We start from the raw sequence: 15,079 nt of genomic DNA, 5'->3' as shown, positions 1-15,079 counted from the left end.
AGGTTTTAATTCTACTGTAATCCACACTTTTAGAACACACTTCTAGAAATCACACTGCAGACTAAAGTCCTGCAGACTTGTGCTATGCAATATATGGAAAACTAAGTGCGGTCAGGTGTGGAGCAGAGAGGAGTGGTCTCTGCTCATCTTGGTCAGAGAATTAAGGGTCGACCAGATGCATACAATCAAGACTAAGTAAACAAGGTCATAAATATCAGAGTAAGTTGGGGGTTAGCTGAAAGGCATACCATCACAATGCTAGGAGCAGGGGAAAGTCTATGCGCAAAGCTGGGTGATGTATTATGTGCGCTTCATGTAGGAGAGCTGGATGAACATACCATCACAATGCTAGGAGCAGGGGAAAGTCTATGCGCAAAGCTGGGTGATGTATTATGTGCGCTTCATGTAGGAGAGCTGGATGAACATACCATCACAATGCTAGGAGCAGGGGAAAGTCTATGCGCAAAGCTGGGTGATGTATTATGTGCGCTTCATGTAGGAGAGCTGGATGAACATACCATCACAATGCTAGGAGCAGGGGAAAGTCTATGCGCAAAGCTGGGTGATGTATTATGTGCGCTTCATGTAGGAGAGCTGGATGAACATACCTGTTGGAAGAATAGACTATATTGTGTTTGCAGTTCGACTTGAGAAGGAAGAGCTATGTACAGTAGGAACATACAATTCTACGTGTCCCGTTCCTTGTGAAGAGACAGACTATCCTGCAGTCCTCTCATATTCAACATTTCCAAGTATGAAAGCTGCCGATTATCTCTCAAGTAAACTTAACAAAAATGCTTCGTACATGAGGTAAGTGTGCGTATACCAGTCTGAATTAAAGTTCTTGCGTTGTCATCTCATTACTAATATTTATCCACGTTCCCTTATTGATTACAAAGAAATATTTGAGCTCATTGATGACCTCAGATTTTCTCAAGCTGGAATTTTATGGTCTGCAAACAGAGGAATGCCAGGAGACTGGCAGTCAAACATCTTAATGCATAAAACATTGTTCTATCACTAAGTACTTAAGCAACATAAATCATAGACTGCAAGCGACAAACATCAGCTAATGAATGGTCTATTGATTTTAAATGAGTAACCCGAGGGAAGAAAGTCTTGTACAGTTATTTCCTAGATAAGAAAATGGACCATCCACAAAGGAGGTATCTTTAATGTGTTTTGTTTTAATCCCACATTATTGTAGTATTAGATCTTCGTCTTAAAGACAAAATAAACCGCAACATTTTTAGGACTGTACGATGCTATGGTCTATAAGAAAATTGAAGGCACTTGGTTTTGATACTGGAGCTTCACTGACCTAGGAGGAGGAAGAGAGAATGAAGGAAGGGGCTGCTGGACACAGTATTTGTGTGAATGAGCTCAGTGCCAGAAGAGTCTCTGGCAGATGTAATGCAGCAGAGCCAGTAAAAAAGCTCATTTTCTCCTGCCCTGCATTGATCAGACAGGTCAGTGTTTGGCAGAGAGAAAAGCACTCTGCAACTACAGTGGGTACGGAAAGTATTCATACTCCTTTAAATTCTTCACTCTTTGTTTCATTGCAGCCATTTGGTAAATTCAAAAAAGTTAATTTTTTCACATTACTGTACACTCTGCAACCCATCTTGACTGAAAAAGCAAAAATGCAGTAATTTTTTTGCAAATTTATAAAAAAAAGAAAAACTAAAATATCACGTGGTCATAAGTATTCTGACACTTTGCTCAGTATTGAGTAGAAGCACCCTTTTGAGCTAGTACAGCCATGAGTCTTCTTGGGAATTATGTAACAAGTATTTCACATCTGGATTTGGGGATCTTCTGCCATTCTTCCTTGCAGATCCTCTCCAGTTCCGTCAGGTTGGATGGGGAACGTTGGTGAACAGCCACATTCAGGTCTCTTCAGAGATGCTCAATTAGGTTTAGGTCAGGGTTCTGGCTTGTCACTGTTGGGGGTTGAGTTCCCGCCTGCACAGGGGGATCTCGGGCCATGTCCGATGCGATCTCCCATTCTTCTCCTGCCACAGTAGAGCCTGCTCAGCGGAGACGTCAGTCCCAGCGTCTCGCTCAATCTGACTCTGTGCAAAGGGTTGCTGCTGCTTTTCCAGCTTCTGCCATTGAAGCCAGTGCTGGGCAGCGGTGAGCAGACGCTTTTGGGACTAAGTTCTGCTTTTTCCCTTCTGAGCATGCCCAGGGTAAGATCTCTCATTGGAGATCGAGAGTCACATGCTCAGATACTGCAGCAAAACCCATTGGTTCTCCAGGAAGGTCCTGAAGTTGCTCAGGCTCTGTGGCAACCTCTCATTGGTCCTTCTAGGAAGGACCTGTACTTGCTGCAGCTATAAAAGGTTCGCATGGCCGCACGGCCATGCGCTAGTATCTATCCATGTTATGAGTTTTGCGCCAATGTGGTCACTCTTGTGTGTATTCAGGCACCCGGCTGAAATAAGCCACTTAGAATACCGGCACCTCCGGTGAGGAGATTGTGTGTATGGTTTCAGGGCCCCGGCTGAAATAAGCCACTTAGAATACCGGCTCCTCCGGTGAGGAGATTGTATGTTTGCCTCCTTGACTGTGTGACCACAAGCTGCTATCTGCTCAGCAGTTACTGTTTATTCCTGTGAAGCTTAACAGGACACAGTCCTTTCTTTATAGTGACTCTGTGAAGCAACAGAGTTCGCTTCTACCGCCATATAGTGCCGCCGTTTGCCAGCAGCAGGTTCTTTTCCTGTACGGTGGACCCCGGGCTGCGAACGCATCAAATAACATCTCTATATTTACTCGGTGCGTTCCGCCAGCCCTAACAGTCACAGAGTTAAAATTTAGCAAATTTAATAAAAAAGAAAAAATGAAATATCACATGGTCATAAGTATTCAGACCTTTTGCTCATACACTCATATTTAAGTCACATGCTGTCCAATTCCTTGTGATCATCCTTGTGATAGTTCTACTCCTTCATTGGAGGCCAGCTATGTTTAATTAAACTGAATGGACTTGATTTGGAAATGCACACACCTGTCTATATAAGACCTCATAGCTCACAGTTCATGTCAGACCAAATGAGAATCATGAGGTCAAAGGAACTGGCCAAGGTTATGAATTTCTGCAGTATTCAAAGTTTCTAAGAGCACAGTAGCCTTCATAATCCTTAAATGGAAGAAGTTTGGGACAACCAGAAGTCTTCCTAGACCTGGCAGGCCAGCCAAACTGAGCAATCGTGGGAGAGGAGCCTTGGTGAGAGAGGTAAAAAAAGAACCCCAAGATTACTGTGGCTGAGCTCCAGAGATGCAGAAGGGAGATGGGTGAAAGTTCCACAAAGTCAACTATCACTGCAGCCCTCCACCAGTCGGGCCTTTATTGCAGAGTGGCTAGACGGAAGCCTCTCCTCAGTGTAAGACATATGAAAGCCCGCATTGAGTTTGCTAAGAAAAAAACCATGACGGACTCCCAGACTATGAGAAATAAGATTCTCTGGTCTGATGAAATGAAGATAGACCTTTTTGGTGATAATTCTAAGCAGTATGTGTGGAGAAAACCAGGCACTGCTCATCACCTGCCCAATACAATCCCAACAGTGAAAATTGGTGGCAGCATCATGCTATGGGGGTGTTTTTCAGCTGCAGGGACAGGATGACTGGTTGTCATTGAAGGAAACATGAATGCGGCCAAGTACAGAGATATCCTGGATGAAAACCTCTTCCAGAGTGCTCTGAACCTCAGACTTGGCCAAAGGTTCACCTTCCAACAAGACAATGACCCTAAGCACACAGATAAAATAACAAAGGAGTGGCTTCAGAACAACTCTGTGACCAGTCTTGACTGGCCCAGCCAAAGCCCTGACCTAAACCCAATTGATACAGGAAAGATATATATCTTGGTACCGTGTTAGCCAGTAGATAGAAAAATATTTAGAGTTGAGAGTCCTCAGTGGTTGATACCTTTTAATGGCTAACTTTTAGTCTTTGCCTGATGAAGAGACCTGTGTAGTTTCGAAAGCTTGCAATTTGTTACCATCTTTTCAGTTAGCCATTAAAAGGTATCAACCACTGAGGACTCTCAATTCTAAATATTTTTCTAAACCCAATTGAGCATCTCTGGAGAGACCTGAAAATGGCTGTCCACCAACGTTTACCATCCAACCTGAAGGGAACTGGAGAGGATCTGCAAGGAAGAATGGCAGAGGATCCCCAAATCCAGGTGAATGGACTTGATTTGGAAATGCACACACCTGTCTATATAAGACCTCATAGCTCACAGTTCATGTCAGACCAAATGAGAATCATGAGGTCAAAGGAACTGGCCAAGGTTTCTAAGAGCACAGTAGCCTTCATAATCCTTAAATGGAAGAAGTTTGGGACCACCAGAAGTCTTGTAGCATCATTGTTCATTACCAAGAAGACTCATGGCTGTACTAGCTCAAAATGGGGTGCAGAGTGTACATTGATGAGAAAAAAAGTTAACTTTTTTGAATTTGCCAGATGGCTGCAATGAAACAAACAGTGAAAAACAGTGAAAAATTCAAAGGGGTATGATTCTGAATACTTTCCATACCCACTGTATGTATGCATCGCTGCAAAATGCTAGGATGATGAGGAGAAGCACTTCATGAACCCACTGCCAGATCACTGAGGAACTGGAGATGAGGGTCAGGCATTGCTCAGGTGTGGGGAGATTGAGGATTCTGTCTTTAGAATATGGCACGCAGCCACTTTTAAGTAAGACTTTTTCTTGCTAAAAAAATGCATGTTGTAGTTCAAAAAATGCATTATATGTGTAACATATGTGTCAATTCATCTGCTTTGGCTACTGGGCTGCGGTGTGCCTGTATTACTAGTGACGCATGACAGCAACAGTCCTGTTTTTTTCCAGGGACTTTTGGTGCAGCTTATTCAAGGAACTATGAGTTTAATTTTGATCTGGTTTTGATCACTCCTTCCTGAGAGCTATTTAAACCCCTGAAGCTCTGACTTCCGCCATCAGTTAATAGTTTTGCCATCTTGTCTGTAAGTCTATTCTGTGCTCCTGTTGTGTTGTCGTGATGTATTCAGATTTCTGAAATAGGTTTTAATTTTAACCATCAGCTTGCATTTCCATTTCGTCCCTGATATGACCTTTTGGCATTGACCCCACCTGCTCAACTTTCTTGCCTTCAACTCGCACCATGGAACAGCAGCAAACTCCGTAGCTTCAGCCTTGGGGTCCATTTTAAGTCCAGACTCCTGTATAGGAGTTAAAGGGTAAAGGCCATGGAATTCTTGGGATCTGGAAAATGGAGTATTTAGCTCCAAGACTGTTCATGGTAGCCATATTTAGAGGTGCCAGATGACCACAAATTGTTCTTTAGTTACATTTACACTTTCCACTTGACTAAATGTTCATGTGTGTTCAATAAGAACATAAAAAGCATTTGCCAGGCAGTACTGAAAGCAACTTATATCCCAAGAGAATAAAATGGTTGAGAGTTTAAATTAAAAGTTACCCGCCTGACCCTTTTTCTTAGGAAAATTACCTACTGTATTCTCCAAAATTAATATTCACATATCTATTATGTCTATATTGTGTGAATTACATAACATTTGTTTTTAGTGTAAAGTTTTTATTTCTACTTTAATACAGTAGGTGAATTTGATCTTTTTTTTCTTTTTAGGAATAATTTGGTGTACATTGACATTAAATATCATGAGTTGAATTATAAAATAACCAAGCAACAGAAAGCTTTGTCATCTACTGAACTTCTTTGTAAGTTACCATACAAAAAAATCCTACTGAAATAGTTTTTATCTGTATTACTGTACTATCCAGCATAAAGTTCTTTGACCCCATTTGTAAACGATGTTTGCTTTATTAAAGAACTAATCACTGCCATTAAAGATGATCAACTCTCTTGAAATTTGAATTTACAGGCTTTGCCAAATTTTCAACAAAAATTTGATAAGCAGTGAATATATTTGTTGCAAATTTCAATACAGCAAAGCTATTAATTGCCTTGAAAGCAAGGTGTATAATGTGAATATAAAAAATATGCTGTTATAAAGGTGCTGCTGTGCTGTTACTGCAGTATATCACAGATTAAAGAATTCAAAGTGACAGTGCTAACACCCACTTTTATATATAATAAGCTCTGGAGGCAGATTGTCATACAGATCAGTGTCCAGCCCAAAGCCTGGAACAGCTCATTTACATTTAAGAAAAACGTGGATATCTGTGGAGTAAAATATATAAGATTCACCGCACACTCTTTAGTAACATAAAGTATAGTGTGAATTTTATTTAACATACAATCTGGGAGCGGAACAGAATATGCAACTTATGCGATCTATTTACAACATTTCGGCTCAACCAGAGCCTTTGTCACGTGATCGCTGTGAAAAAAAGAAAAACAGACAACATACGCAAAACAAGACAAAAATCAATAAATGAAGGTAATAAACAATAATAAAATACATAAAACATAAAATACATAATACAGAAGCATCGGTAAGAAAGGTCCTGGGTCGGCAACAGATTAATGAGTCCATCTACAGCTTCCGCCATATATATATGCCAGTGGAAAAGGCGAATAGTGGTGAGCAAGACGAGTCAGAAAGTAGCATCAAGAAATGGTGACACAGGGTAACGTAACAATCCTGAGTGCCCTGCGGGTAAAAGTAACACTGTGAATAGTGCATTAGTTAAAAGACAAATAGCCAGCGGGCTAACTGAAAGGGTGCAACACGTATGATAAGATCCATCTGCCACCTTAAACGTATGATCTGTGAATAATCCCCATAATGGTATACCAAAATGGCGTAGTAATTACCTTATTTCAGTATACACAGTGTTAAGGTAGAGGAAGATTGCTCTAATGGTAATACTCCTACACTGTAGAAAAAAGCCAATCAGTATAAAGGAACAAACAGACCAACAGAGTGCCCCTGGAGATGTGTATAATACCTAATAGGATGTCAAAGTCCATATGAAGCAGCCAAAAGATCTGGATCTGAAAGGGTAAACAACGTCTGTAAAACCGGTCCCACTGTGCATGGACCGGGGGGTTGTCTGGGAAGCCCCGTGTTACCTGCAGTGTCCTATGTAGTAAGCCGCGCTCCCACCGCCCTGCTGTTACCGGCGTGAGCATGCTGCCGCTCAGGATCCTTTTAAGGGGGAGCTCCCGGCCGCCGCACCGGAAGTGCGCGGTATAAACCGGAAGTGACGTCTCGCAATTCAGCGGTATGTAATGTGCATGTTGGTAGATTGTCATGGCAACTGGTAAATCACCGCCGCACCGGAAGTGCGCGGTGTAAACCGGAAGTGACGTATCTGTTGTGAACTCTATTTTTGGGCTCCCTCTAGTGGTCACAAGCGATACTGTGTAGTGTTGTCTTTCTGCAGGTTGGCTTCATCACCTGGTTCGTTATCCTTGGTTGGTTCCTATTTAACTCACCTGGATACTCAGTTCCTTGCCTGCTATCAATGTATTCAGTGCTCTTCAGATTCCTGGTGACTACCTTGCTCCCAGTCTCTCCAAGACAAGCTAAGTTTTTGTTTGTTCAGTTTCTGATTATCAGCGTTCATCATGTTTTTTTGTCCAGCTTGTTAAAATGTGATTTCTTACTTGCTGGTTGCTCTAGGGGACTGAGTTTCTCCCCTCACACCGTTAGTTGGTGTGGGGGTTCTTGAAATCTCAGTGTGGATATTTTGTAAGGGTTTTTTACTACCAGGAATTAAATTTATAGCACAGTCACAATCCCTATGAGGGGGCAGGACACTGGACCTGGGCTCATCAAATACATCCTGGTAGTCAGACAAAAACTCAGGGACCTCAGAAGGAGTGGAAGAAGCAATAGATACCAACGGAGTATCGCCATGAATTCCCTGACAACCCCAACTTGACACAGACATAGCTTTCCAATCTAAAACTGGATTATGAGCCTGCAGCCATGGCAGACCCAAAACGACAACATCATGCAAATTATGCAAAACTAGAAAGCGAATCACCTCCTGATGTATGGGAGTCATGCACATGGTCATTTGCGTCCAATACTGAGGCTTATTCTCAGCCAATGGCGTAGCATCAATTCCCCTCAGAGGAATAGGAAATTCCAAAGGCTCCAGGACAAAACCACAGCGCCTGGCAAACGACAAATCCATCAGATTCAGGGCAGCACCCGAATCCACAAAAGCCATAACCGGGTAAGACGACAAAGAACAAATCAAAGTAACAGACAAAATAAATTTAGGCTGTATAGTACCAATGGTGACAGGTTTAGCAACCTTTTTTAAGCGTTTAGAGCATGCTGAGATAACATGAGCAGAATCACCACAGTAAAAACACAACCCATTTTGACGTCTATGACTTTGTCGCTCAATTCTGGTCAGGGTTCGATCACATTGCATAGACTCAGGTCCCTGTTCAGAAAATACCGCCAAAGGATGAGCAGATTTGCGCTCCCGCAAACGCCGATCAACCTGAATGGCTAAAGCCATAGAATCACTCAGACTTGTAGGGGTGGGGAACCCCACCATAACATCCTTAATGGCTTCAGAAAGACCTTCTCTGAAATTTGCAGCCAGGGCACACTCATTCCATTGAGTAAGCACTGACCATTTCCGAAATTTTTGACAATACACCTCTGCTTCATCCTGCCCTTGAGAGAGGGCCAGCAACGCTTTTTCTGCCTGATTCTCAAGATTAGGCTCCTCATAAAGCAATCCAAGAGCCAGAAAAAACGCATCCACATTAAGCAATGCAGGATCTCCTGGCGCCAGAGAGAAAGCCCAATTCTGCGGGTCGCCACGCAACAAGGAGATAACAATCTTTACTTACTGAGCGGAATCACCAGAGGAACGAGGTCTCAGAGATAGAAATAACTTACAATTATTGTTAAAATTCTGAAACCTAGATCTATCTCCAGAAAACAACTCAGGAATGGGTATCTTTGGTTCTGACATAGGGCTATGAATAACAAAATCCTGAATACTTTGCACCCGTGCAGCAAGATGATCCACACTAGAAGTCAGAGTCTGAACATCCATGTCTGCAGCTGAGCTCAAAACCACTCAGAGTTCAAGGGGATGAAAGAAGCTAGACAGACTGCAGCACAAAAAAAAAAAAATGTACTCAGGTCTTCTTTTAATCCCACTTCTGCGATGCAAAAAACACTTTATGGCCTGCTATACTGTTATGATCCTTAGTGTTTGAGGATCACAAATTACTCCAGCAAGGTGACTAAACATAGGACAAGCTCTAGGGAGGTGGAAAACTGGACTGACCGCAAAACTGAACCTATCCATCCACACTAGAGGCAGCCGGTGAACGTGTCTAAAATCCTAGACGTCTAGAGCCAGCCTGAGGAACTAACTACCCCTAGAGAGAAAGAAAGACCTATCTTGCCTCCAGAGAAATAATCCCAAAAAGATATAGAAGCCCCCAACAGATAATAACGGTGAGGTAAGAGGAAGGCACATACACAGGGGTGAAAGCAGATTCAGCAAAAGAGGCCCACTAATTCTAGACAGCAGAAAATAAAAAAGGGGTTTATGCGGTCAGTAAAAAACCCTTACAAAATATCCACACTGAGATTTCAAGAACCCCCACACCAACTAACGGTGTGAGGGGAGAAACTCAGTTCCCTAGAGCAACCAGCAAGTAAGAAATCACATTTTAACAAGCTGGACAAAAAAACATGATGAACGCTGATAATCAGAAACTGAACAAACAAAAACTTAGCTTGTCTTGGAGAGACTGGGAGCAAGGTAGTCACCAGGAATCTGAAGAGCACTGAATACATTGATAGCAGGCAAGGAACTGAGTATCCAGGTGAGTTAAATAGGAACCAACCAAGGATAACGAACCAGGTGATGAAGCCAACCTGCAGAAAGACAACACTACATAGTACCGCTTGTGACCACTAGAGGGAGCCCAAAAATAGAGTTCACAACACGTATCGCAATTCAGCGGTATGTAATGCGCATGTCAGTGGATTGTCATGGCAACTGGTAAACACGTTGTGAATCTCGCTGTTAGCGATGGGCCAAGTAATATATGCAAATAGAGAGGAAGTGGGCATCTTACATATAGTAAGAGGATGGGAGGTATCAGATACGTGGTGCATTAAATGGGAGGTATCCAAGAGCTCCAAGGTATAGAAGGGGATCAACATATTACTGGGTTAGTGTATCAATGGAATGGATATATAAACCTGCAGTAAAAACATCCATTATTGGGACATAACATATAAGGATAACATTAATATAAGTAGGTATAGGACCTACAGGTACGTATGTGCAAAGAGGGATTATATGTCTGCAGATGGGCATAACTAATAGAAAAGTGTGCACTAACCAAATAATGAATATATGTTGATGCATGTATGCAAGCAAGAGGGTAACTCACCTAGTATCATAAGGGGAGGTGGGTCTATTGTCACATTGGATTAACGAGCCTGAAAAAGGATGATAAAAGGATTAATGGAGAGAAAAAAAATAAATACAAGGAAATCTACAAATGCTTATAACAACCAGTCAATTTCCCTATTGAGTCCCTTTGGGGCCAAGGTATCCTATTTGTGGATCCAATAGGTCTCACGTGACTTGAGTATTTTGATATGATCACCACCTAGCCTAGGACGAGGGACATGCTCAATGACCTGAAATTTTAGTTGGGCCACTGTGTGCCTAAATTTTGAGAAATGGTCTGGAAGGGGTAGCCAATTTTTTCCGCATCTGATAGTAGATTTGTGACTGGCAATTCTGTCCTTTATATGTTGTGTGGTTTCACCCACATACAGAAGCCCACAGGGGCATTTTATCAAATAAATGACGAAATTGGAGTTGCATGTGAAAAAACCCTGTATGGGATAGGATTTACCAGTCCTAGGGTGGGTTATACAGTCCAATTTTATGATGTTAGAGCATGCTGCGCAGCTTAGGCAGGGGAAGGTACCATGATGTCGGGTGGTAAGGTATGTCTGTGTGGTGGCGGGGAGTGCACTACCTATATCCACCCTGACTCGCCTATCCTTAATGTTGGTGGGTCTTTTACTGCACATAAGTGCCGGTTCCCTAAAAGGGGGGATGTCCGGGTATGCTTTTGCCAGGAGGGGTCAGTGTCTCTTGATAATAGAATAGACCTTGGGCATCAGAGGGTGGAAGACTTGGACAAATGGAACCCTCTCTGTGGGTTTATTGCATGGAAGGGGAGATGGAGGTGAGAGAATCCGTGTCCTCTCCTCGATGAGTCTAGAAGGGTAACCTCTAGTCCGGAATTTCTGTGTCATAGTGATCAACCTGTCATTCAAATTACTGGTGTCAGAGACAATACGGGCGACCCTGTTAAATTGAGATCGTGGCAAACTGTTTTTCATAGCACGAGGATGACAACTGGTATAATGTAAAAGACTGTTACAGTCAGTGGGTTTACAATAGACATCAGTGGATAAGGTTATCATTCGAAACCATAGTGTCCAAAAAGGGTACTGATACAGTGTCATGATGGATGGTGAACTGTAATTCAGGGAAAATAGAGTTCAGATAGGCATGGAAAGATGTGAGCGTATCAGGGGTGCCTGTCCAAATGAGAAAGATGTCATCAATATAGCGGCGATATCCCAACGCGTGGCATGTAAAAAGATTGTTGGTGAATACATAGGTGATTTCAAAGAAATTCATAGACACATTAGCATAAGCCGGTGCAACGTTTGAACCCATTGCTGTACCGCACTTTTGGATGTAGAACGTATCCCTGTACAAAAAATAGTTTTCAAAAAGTACAAGATGAAGTAAATCAAGGCAAAATTGGATAGCATCCTCCGACATCGCGGACTGGCATAGCAGGTGTCTTGTGGCCTCTGTCCCCTTGGTGTGCTGGATAGATGTGTAGAGGCTATTTACATCAAGAGTAACAAGGGTGCTATTGGGTGGAACTGTGCCAAGTTGTTTAATTACACTCAGAAAGTTCTCAGTGTCTAGGAGAAAGGACTGAGTTGATCTGATCAGTGGTGTTAGGACTTTTTCCAAAAAAACGGAGAGGGGAGACAAGACAGAATCCGTCGAGGCCACGATTGGCCTGCCGGGTGGGTTTTGAAGTGACTTATGAATTTTAGGTAAGACATAGAAAACTGGTGTGACCGGGTGAGGATTGACAAGGAATGTGGCTGTTTTGTGATCAATAGTATGTCGTGCCAGGTACATGTCCACAACTCTGCGAATCTTAAGACTAATGCTGGTAACCGGATCCCTTGGTAAAATACCATAAGTATTGGAATCTGATAACTGGCGGTTAATCTCATTCATGTACTGTGCACGGTTCATAATTACAATTGCTCCCCCTTTGTCAGCCGGTTTCACAGTGATGGAATTATTGGTGTGAAGGGAGGAAAGTGCTTGTTTCTCAGTAGGAGAAATATTCGAATGTGATGGGAAGAGACCAAGGCGTTGCCGGTGAGTCAACGAATTAACTTTCTGGTGTACTAGGGAGAAAAAGGTTTCCGTGGCATGGTATGTCCGAGGTGGACTAAAGTTACTCCAGTTGAAGAGGCCAAGAGAGGAGATAGAGAGTGAGGAAACGATGTCACCCTCTTACTCTGTGGAGTAAGACATCAGATCATAGATACAGTTATATGAAAAAGTTTGGGCACCCCTATTAATCTTAAGCTTAATGTTTTATAAAAATAGTTTTTTTTGCAACAGCTATTTCAGTTTCATATATCTAATAACTGTTGGACACAGTAATGTTTCTGCCTTGAAATGAGGTTTATTGTACTAACAGAAAATGTGCAATTTGCATTCAAACAAAATTTGACAGGTGCATAAGTATGGGCACCTCACCAGAAAAGTGACATTAATATAAAGTAGATCCTCCTTTTGCAAAAATAACAGCCTCTAGTCACTTCCTGTAGCTTTTAATGAGTTCCTGGATCCTGGATGAAGGTATTTTTGACCATTCCTCTTTACAAAACAATTCCAGTTCAGTTAAGTTTGATGGTCGCCGAGCATGAACAGCCCTCTTCAAATGATCCCACAGATGTTCAATGATATTCAGGTCTGGGATGGCCATTCCAGAACTGTGTAATTGTTCCTCTGCATGAATGCCTGAGTAGATTTGGAGCGGTGTTTTGGATCATTGTCTTGCTGAAAGATCCATCCCCTGCGTAACTTCAACTTTGTCACTGATTCATGAACATTATTGTCAAGAATCTGCTGATACTGAGAGGAATCCATGCGTCCCTCTACTTTAACAAGATTCCCAGTGCCGGTATTGGCCACACAGCCCCAAAGCATTATGGAACCTCCACCAAATTTTACTGTGGGTAGCAAGTGTTTTTCTTGGAATGCTTTTTTTTTTTTGCTGCCATGCATAACGCCTTTTTGTATGACCAAACAAATCAATCTTGGTTTCATCAGTCCACAGGACCTTCTTCCAAAAAGAAATTGGCTTCTCCAAATGTGCTTTTGCATACCTCAGCTGACTCTGTTTGTGGCGTGCTTGCAGAAACGGCTTCTTTCGCATCACTCTCCCATACAGCTTCTCCTTGTGCAAAGTGCGTTGTATAGTTGACCGATGCACAGTGACACCATCTGCAGCAAGTTGATGCTGCAGCTCTCTGGAGGTGGTCTGATGATTGTCCTTGACTGATCTCACCATTCTTCTTCTCTGCCTTTCTGATGTTTTTCTTGGCCTGCCACTTCTGGCCTTAACAAGAACCGTACCTGTGTTTTTCCATTTCCTTACTATGTTCCTCACAGTGGAAATTAACAGGTTAAATCTCTGAGACAGCTTTTTGTGTCCTTCCCCTGAACAACTATGTTGAATAGTCTTTGTTTTCAGATCATTTGACAGTTGTTTTGAGGAGCCCATGATGCCACTCTTCAGAGGAGATTCAAACAGGAGAACAACTTGCAAGTGGCCACTTTAAGTAGCTTTTCTCGTGATTGCATACACCTGGCTATGAAGTTCAAAGCTCAATGAGGTTACAAAACCAAAAAAAGGGCTTTAGTAAGTCAGTAAAAAGTAGGTATGAGTATTTAAAACAAGAAAATGATAAGGGTGCCCATACTTATGCACCTGTCCAATTTTGTTTGAATGCAGATTGCACATTTTCTGTTAGTACAATAAACCTCATTTGAAGGCAGAAACATTACTGTGTCCAACAGTTATTAGATATATGAAACTGAAATAGCTGTTGCAAAAAAAACAATTTTTATAAAACATTAAGCTTAAGATTAATAGGGGTGCCCAAACTTTTTCATATAACTGTATCAGGGTATCATTTTATATAGTTTCCTATGACCTACACGCCCATATAAATAGCTTAGGAGGGTTTATCCTACTGACAGATTCCCTTTAAACCATCTTTACCTATAAAATATACCAAAATTAGTGCATAAAAAATACATGAATCCTCTATTCCTATGACTGATATGTAGAGAGGTAAAGCCATTTGTAGGAGTACCTTAAGTTCCACGTTTACAACAATATTCTCACCTAAACTACCTCCAATGAAGCACGCCAGGATTTTTTTTTCTGCTGATTTTGTATAAATCCAAAACAGAAACCTCTTCATGCCAAGGATAAAATTAGGGGCATATTCTCATGAATAATACTTTTTGGCGGACCAAATTGAGTCATAATAATAAAGATCAGGGTCTAAATTTTGCCAGAAATTTTGATTTTGTGTGGGCTTTTATTTTGCAATTAGGCAAAACAAATCTTGTGTTTCAAAAATATTCAATCAAATTGTTTAGCAGATGCCATCAACACCCCAATTGAGCAAGTATGCTTTTGATGTCCTTTGTTCTGTGGATAGTTTATATATATGTAATGGTGCCTGGGGTGGTAGCCGCAGGAAAGGTACTCATCTCCCATACCCCAGACCACTACAGGAAAACAGAGTCTTGAATTTGTATGTTTGTGCGGCCGTGTTTCTGCAATGGTCACCTCCCAGTCCTGCTCTGCCACACTTTGCATGGCATAGTAATAGAGATTCACCGCACACTCTTATTCATTAGTTTGCAAAACGTATTTTCACAGTTTATTCCAAAATAGAAATATAAACCACAAGCAGTGAAGTGATATGATTTAACACAAAAAAAAGCAACGTT

At 41.8% G+C, this 15,079-nt stretch overlaps 1 protein-coding gene across 1 annotated transcript in view; it reads left to right on the top strand.

Annotated features, from left to right (window-relative positions):
* The window catches only part of ASIC5 (acid sensing ion channel subunit family member 5), a 72,341-nt gene that overhangs the window by 55,889 nt on the left and 1,373 nt on the right, over window positions 1–15,079 (top strand). Inside the window, exons 8-9 of the mRNA XM_077282188.1 lie at window positions 642–810; window positions 5,646–5,737. Of these exons, the coding sequence (XP_077138303.1) occupies window positions 642–810; window positions 5,646–5,737 (261 nt within the window). The remainder of the gene's footprint in view (window positions 1–641; window positions 811–5,645; window positions 5,738–15,079) is intronic.

The sequence above is a fragment of the Ranitomeya variabilis genome, chromosome 1, assembly GCF_051348905.1.
Source record: "Ranitomeya variabilis isolate aRanVar5 chromosome 1, aRanVar5.hap1, whole genome shotgun sequence".
Taxonomy (NCBI): Eukaryota; Metazoa; Chordata; class Amphibia; order Anura; family Dendrobatidae; genus Ranitomeya; species Ranitomeya variabilis.
This window is presented reverse-complemented; position numbering and strand designations above follow the sequence as displayed.